Source organism: Lolium perenne, chromosome 6, assembly GCF_019359855.2.
Source record: "Lolium perenne isolate Kyuss_39 chromosome 6, Kyuss_2.0, whole genome shotgun sequence".
Lineage (NCBI taxonomy): Eukaryota > Viridiplantae > Streptophyta > Magnoliopsida > Poales > Poaceae > Lolium > Lolium perenne.
This window is the reverse complement of record NC_067249.2, coordinates 239382906-239390437: the sequence shown is the minus strand read 5'-3', so window position 1 is coordinate 239390437 and position 7532 is coordinate 239382906. Positions and strand designations below refer to the sequence as shown.

Here is a 7532-nt window from a genome sequence, read left to right as displayed (position 1 = left end):
GTTAGTGATGTTCATCATCCAACAAGAGGGTGTAGAGTCTAGCATCTATCTATTTATTCTGTTATGTGATCAATGTTGAGAGTGTCCACTAGTGAAAGTATGATCCCTAGGTCTTGTTCCTAAATACTGCTATCGCTGCTTGTTTACTGTTTTACTGCATTTATACTTCCTGCAATATTACTACCATCAACTGCACGCCAGCAAGCACTTTTCTGGCGCCGTTACTACTGCTCATATTCATTTATACCACTTGTATTTCACTATCTCTTCGCCGAACTAGTGCACCTATTAGGTGTGTTGGGGACACAAGAGACTTCTTGCTTTGTGGTTGCAAGGTTGCATGAGAGGGATATCTTTGACCTCTTCCTCCCTGAGTTCGATAAACCTTGGGTGATCCACTTAAGGGAAACTTGCTGCTGTTCTACAAACCTCTGCTCTTGGAGGCCCAACACTGTCTACAAGAATAGAAGCACCCGTAGACATCACATGCCTACAATATTAATAAACTGGATATTTTGTCTTAATGCTAAATTCAATTCTGTCAATCGCCCAACTGTAATTTGTTCACCCAACACTTGTTATCTGGAGAGTTACCACTAGTGTAGATCGCCGGGAACCCCGGTCCTTTATTTCATCATCATTGCTTTTCAATCAACTGCGCGCTGGGATATTTTCCAGTGTCATTGCCTCTGTGTTACTGCTACTGTTGTGTTACTATTGCTCTCATATTATTGTTGTATCACATTTCCCTGTCAACACGCCATCAAAGTAGTACCAACTATTTTCTGGCGCCGCATCATATTACCACTGCTTTCACATCACCCTGTTGCTAGTGCTTTTCCAGGTGCAGCTGAATTGGCAACTCCGCTGTCAAGACTTATACGTATTCTTTGGCTCCCCTTGTGTCGAATCAATAAATTTGGGTTTTAGTTCCCTCGAAGACTGTTGCGATCCCCTATAATTGTGAGTCATCACAGTCCTAGTGCTCCTCTCGTGTCAAGACGAAGATCTACTGGATGCCTATCGTCCTTGATTTGGCCGAAGTGTGAGTCCTGGAAGGCTCCGGTACGAACTCCCTTAGGCGACTCATGCCTCGAGAACGCTGGATCGGATGGAATTCGGTCGTGTGTTTCCATGTTTTTCTGACCATTTGGCTTCAGGATAGAGCGGCGTGAAGCTTTCCGTCATGGGACACGTCTTTTTGTTTCCATGGTGAAATCAGATGCGGGGAATGGCATGGAACCCGAGTTTTGAGGACTAGTGTTGGTGGTTCGAGGCTTTGCGTCGATGGTGAACTTGTTTGGTTTGGTGTTTCATGCTTCATAACGGCGGCATGCGAGTGGGCATGTCAGCACAAAAGAAGTTAAATGTCATACTTTTCAGGTGAAAATCCAATGTTTGTCCTTAACTGGTTGTGCCGGCAATGACCTTGTTGAAGGTATTATTTTAAGAGCGAGGATTTTTCAGGGTGAAAACCTAAGATCTATTATCGGGCAACGATGACGATTGTGCACGTTTTCTTTTTGGAGGCGTCGCTTTCGAAGAACTTCTACTTCAAGTGTTATCATGGCGTAGTGTTTGTGCTGCTGCTATAAGGATTTAAACACTATAGAGAGACTTTTCAAAATTTTAACTTACTTTTTCAGTTGTTTGCATCCGTAATATCATTAGGATACGGCCTTGCGGAGGTCAAATGTAATTAGTATCTTCGTGGTATCAATATATACTCTGTATTAAAAAAGTAATTCGTTGAACCAACGTATCAGAACCACTAAAGAGCACTTGGATGACCGTATTAGGAAACAAATGTAAGAGCGCAGAACAACATTAATAGGATTCCGAACTGGATATAAGCATTGAGGAAACAAAGGGTTATAATGATATAAGTGGAAATTAATCAAGAGCAAAATTCCAGCTTTGTTTTTGCGAGGAATTTAAAGGATTTATTCACCCAGCACCAGCACAATCAGCCTGGGTACTGGTAACCAAAAAACTAGGCGGAGAGTTCATCCAGCAACTCGTAACCTCCAACGTGCAAACATGCTTAGCACAAATGTGGACATGAGTGTTAGCTGACCTCATTACATGTGAAACATCAAAAGATAAAAACGAAAAGGCTAGCCCTTCAATCTCTTGTATGATAGGCGCTATGACATCGCGAGAACCCGTACGGAAGTCGACGACCTCCTTGCAGTCCATCTCCATCAGCACTCGCGTAATACCCTGGAGCTTTGCGAAGATAACAGCATCCCTTAACGCCAATGCCTCACCTGTCAAGGGGTTAGTCACACCCGGATACGGTTTACTCCATGCTCCAGATTTTCGATTCTCCATAGAGACACCGGCGTCTGTATTGATTTTTATCCAGCCTTCATCTGGCGGTCTCCAACCATGGCCTGGAAGTACCTTGGCGTGATGCCTAGGGATATCCAGCACATCTAGGGCCTCCCTCGTTCGCACCATAGTCTGAACCGGATCAAGGACACCCTTATCATGAGTAATATTGTTCCGTGATGACCATATTGCCCACATGACTGTAACTATCTTTGATCTATCATCATCACTGAACCTTTCATCACATATGATATCACGAGTCCACGTATCTGGATGTAGAGCTGGCAATTTTATGTTCATCCACGCTCTAGCTTCAAACCACAAGTTCTCCGCATGAGAACACTTTGCTAGGGGAAGGAGGGGGGAATAGCCAATACGACGATACACGGTACGCAGGCTACAGAGTACAGAGTATATATGGGCGAATCCTATTCTCCGCTTAGTACGGGCGCTATCTGGCATTCAGCGTACGTTGATCAATCTAATGGGCCGGCCCAGTTCTCCGCCTTCTTCTTTTCTGTAACAGAATCTGTCGATCTTTTTCTTTTTTTGTACAATGCGTTTCTCTTTTTCGGTTTGTTGGCTGCAGATTCTGGCCAGATTTTTCTGGGGTTTTACCGGTTTGCTAGCAGGTCTTTCATATTTAACCTGGTTTCTTTTCCGTTTTTTGTTAATTTTTTATGATTTTCAGATAATGAAAAATTGTTTACTTTTAAAAAATGTTCATAATTTTCAAAAATTCAATTATGATAAATGTTAATTTTCTAAAAATGTTTGATTTTGAAAAATGTTCGGCTTTCAAATTTGTTCCATTTTTAACTGTTTGATTTTACGGAAATTACTCAGATTTTGAATAATTTTTTACACAAAAAACATATAAATTTTAAATTTGAACATTTTTTGGATTTGAACAAATTTTAAATATGAAAAATTTCATAATATGAACAAATTTCAATTTTAAACATTTTTAGAATCCGAAAAAATTTGAATATGAACTATTTCAATTTTTTTTAATTTGACCATTTTTATATCAGAACAAATTTATAATATGAACAATTTAAAATCGGACATACTTAAAATCGGACATATCTTCATTAATGAGTAGTTAGATTCAGTGAATCTACAAGCTAATTAATGAAGATATCTATGATACTACTTTGTTGTTACTACTCCTCCTATTGCAACTACTACTACGAAGGTAGTAACATAGAGTTATTACTTCCCACTATAACTAGTCAGGCGTGCTGCTTTGTTGTCCATCTGTCATACAGATATGAGATCAATCGTTTGGCTGGTCGTAGCGAAGTATTACGTGCCTCGCTGCTAGAGGGCTGCCGCTGCAGCGTCGCCGCCGCTGACCATCCACTAGCGCGAGGAGACCAGCCGACCAGGGTATGCACTAGTGCCTAGTTGTGGCGGGGTAATCACGTCAGTTCGTCAGTCTGCTCATCATGTAAGATTTATTCTTCTATCTAGTTAGTGCCTTTTCTATACGATGACTACCTCATAACTCTATCTTTTGAGAGAATGTAACTCTTAGTTAATCATCACACTTGCATACAAAAATTGTACTCCCTCCGTCTGAGATTTGACAAAATGTTGATACAAATCTAAGACTATTTCGTGAAATGGAAGAAGTATTAATTACATATTATTTCTTTTAGATTTGTTAATCCATGGTGTTAGAAAGAAGATCCAAGAATATACCTACAACTAACACACGGTTCTGCATGATCAACCATGTGGAAAATTTGCACTTAAAAGGCGTGCGAGGCTTTGCGAGGCTTCCGAACTATGAAAGGCATTATAGAAGATGTGGCAACCAAGAATTGCATCTTGTATGCCAAAGAGGTAGCATCCATCCTTGCCAAACTTCCATGCTATTGTACCCGGGATGTCTTAGTCTATGTGAACATTGTCAAACATCTCTCAATGCTTGGAGAATTATGCTCCACCGATAAGCCCTCTTGGATGTTTGGTTGGGACACCCAAAAGGTCATTTTTTTTGGTCTCCGACACCATATGTTTATGGGTGGCTTCACTCATTTACGTCTGCTTCCGCTCTGTTTTTCATCCCACTTAAAATTACCTGGGCTTTGTTGTCCGGATATGTGGGAGTGCGTCTCTCGTCTTCTTCCTTCAAAATTATTGTGGATGTCATCAGTGACTCATGAGATCAAATACTGATCTCACCTCGGAATATACAAATCAAAATCTAATTAACACCCAGCGCAGCGTTCAGTGTATGATTAGCCAAACGAATCATGCAGTTCGTGTGACGCAGCTGGGTTACCGACTACTCCAGTTTGTTGGCACCCGCCGGCCGCCACACCGAATATATTTCCGTTTCCTGTCGTATCGTGTGACGGGTGATGAGACGGCGCAAGCAACTAGTGCAGAATTCCTGGCCGCACTCTAGTCGTCGTTGTGTTCGCTACCCAATTAGTTCTTCTTAGTTCCCCTTTATATCGAAAAGAAGTTCTTATTTTGTCTGAAACCACTCTGGAGTAGTGGTTGAAAATAAACGAGCGGAGCTCTAGCATTTTTTCCTTTATGCCACTGCAAAAAATCTGTATGAAGTAATTAAGCACTTTGATTGTTTCAAAAATTAGAATGCATGTGCACTGTACTCCACGTACATCTTGATTCTTGAAGTAAACAAAATATGAAAAAGCCTAAAATATAAGGTGCATACTGTACTAGTTAAGTGTAGAGTAGAAGGAATCTGAAACCAAGAAGTTTGATTCTTTCGTTCCATGTCTAATTTATCATCTGTGCTCTTCTGATTGAGAAATAGAGTATTAGTAGTTTAGTACGTACGCAGCAGCTACCGGCTAGTAACATGCTAGGCTAATTAAAGAAGCTAGACAACGTAGCGTGCAGATCAAGAAGAGGTGGAAGAACAAGGCACCAGATCGAAGAAATGCAATTAATCGAGAAGCAGAAGAATATATAACACTTGGATTCATCCCATGCAGTTAAACACGATCGAGTACCATACATGGACACCGGTCAGGGCGGTCAGTTGTAGCGGCGGCCGGCGGTGACGACGGGCGCGAAGGCGGTGCCGAAGGAGCAGTCGGCACCGGCCTGGGCGCGCAGCGTGCTGATGGAGGCCGCGCCCTCGAGGAGGTCCTCCAGCGCCCTGGCGTAGAAGGCGCGCAGCCGGCGCAGCGCGCGCCGATACACGGCCGCCACCCACCGCATGCGCAGCCGCCGGACCGCCCCGAAGAGGCCCCTCCGTGCGCGGCCGAGCCGCGCCACTGGCATCTTCTTCTTCCGCCCGCCAGCCGCCGGCAGAGGCGGCGCGCCCGTCGCCTTGGCAGGCCGCCGCGGTATACGGAACTGCACGGCGACTCGCCGCGGCGCCCCGCCCGTGCGCTGCAGATCTCCCATCGGCTTCGCCTCTCCTCTTCTTGCTTACAGGGAGCGAGCAAGCGAGCTGCACCGCCTTGGCCCTTTGCTTCCGATTTCCGAACGGCGAAATGAGATGTGTGTGCGCTAGCTTGTTTCGCGTAGCTGTACTAAATAAACTAAGAGGATGTTACGGGGAAGTGGGATGGCGATAGGTCTTGGGTAATCTGAAGTTGACGTGCTATACACACAGTGCCTGTGGCCTTGCATGCCGATCAGCACAGGTCATACTATCTGCCAACTTGCTTAATTTAACTAGCTAGCTCTCAAGGCATCCTCTTCCTGCGCCACTCTTTTTTTATTATTATAATAGGCCTTCATTATTTAAAAAGTTTAAGGGTGTCTCTAAGCCTCGGTACTTAACTTATGTCTCGGTTAAATTATATTAGTGTATTTTATTGCAGATCTAAATAAAGTGCAACAACATAAAAACGAATCTTCAAGCAGAAACAAAATCTAACGGTAGAGCACGTGACTGAGACATAAGCTACGTCTCAGCTAGCTGAAACTTAGCAATTCCGAAAGTTTAAACACTACATCCGGTTTCTACATTTCTACGTAACTAGGATACACAACCACACAGGTTCAATAAAAGTAAGAAAATATGCAATTCAATAATCCTCATGTAAAACCTTAATACAATGCATGATTAATTTGTAGATCACGCTGTCAATGTTATAGAGACAACCATAAATGGAGCAAAATTGTACACCGGTAGAAACCTGCAACGTAGAAGAATCTTTTTATCGTTAAATACCATATTATTTTTAGATAGCCAAAGCGACCAAATAACATCAAGCTCTCCTACCTAATAAGAATTCTAAACTTATGATCAACACCAGTTAGCTAGTTGATAAATAAGTTAGCAATGCTACATGGTGGATGCAAGGTAAAAGCTATCTGGATGACCGATCATATAGATCTACCAAATTTAGACCGGAAGATACGTGTTTGATTCTCTCATCATGATGATAAAGTACAAACTTTACATTCGTGCCAACTGCGATTTACAAGATTTTCTTTGGTGAAGGTTACTCATCTATGGATGTAACATGCAAATACTTTGGTCTTAATAGGAATCTTTGTTTTCCAAATTTTCGTGTTATTATCAACTAACAGCTCTAGATGGACCATGTCTCTATACATGGAGCCTATTGAAAATATACCACTCTCATGTATATTCCACCAAATTTTGTCAAACTCTTGCGTCAACTGGACCACGATGCAACAAAGCATTCCATGATGCAAGCCTAGTGCCAACTAAATCCCTTCTAAAAGTCACATTTGGTGGAGTGGACTCCAAAACCTTAGCGATGGTATCAATCTTGTGATGAACAATGTTGTATAGAGATGGATATTGTTTCTAGATTGTAGCATTAACTAGCCACGTATTCTCCTAAAATATAATTTCCGAGCCATGCTTAACTAGAGATGATCCAACTAGGAAGACTTGTTTCTTCGTCACCATTAGACCATCCTAGAAAATTTGAGTCCCTGGGTTTCCAATAGACTTGGGACAACACACCTGAGCTTGCATTTTTTACTATTAGGAGGGTTTGCCACACCACATATTTCGCAAGTAGCTTGTAAATTCATTTACCTAGAAAGGCTCTATTCTTGACCTCAAGGTCGTGAATCCCTAGCTCTCATTGATCTTCATGTAGGCAAACCCATACTATATTTAGTCAGTCGATACTTATTATTCTCACTATATCCTTTCTAAAAGAATCTTGATCGAAAATAATTCCACCTATTCAATACTCCTTTGGGTAGCTGAAAGAAAG

At 42.2% G+C, this 7532-nt stretch overlaps 1 protein-coding gene across 1 annotated transcript; it reads right to left on the bottom strand.

Moving 5' to 3' along the window:
• Nucleotides 1–4004: 4004 nt before the first annotated feature.
• On the bottom strand, nucleotides 4005–5940 carry LOC127305724 (uncharacterized). The gene is made up of 2 exons (XM_051336249.2): nucleotides 5336–5940; nucleotides 4005–4471 (listed from the first exon to the last, which is right to left on the bottom strand). The coding sequence occupies exon 1, from the start codon at nucleotides 5728–5730 to the stop codon at nucleotides 5356–5358; it is 375 nt and encodes a 124-aa protein (XP_051192209.1). The 5' UTR covers nucleotides 5731–5940; the 3' UTR covers nucleotides 4005–4471; nucleotides 5336–5355.
• Nucleotides 5941–7532: the final 1592 nt, after the last annotated feature.

What these genes read in the sequence shown, in the direction of transcription:
- LOC127305724 (XM_051336249.2), bottom strand. Translation starts at nt 5,730, where the DNA reads ATGGGAGATCTGCAGCGCACGGGCGGGGCGCCGCGGCGAGTCGCCGTG.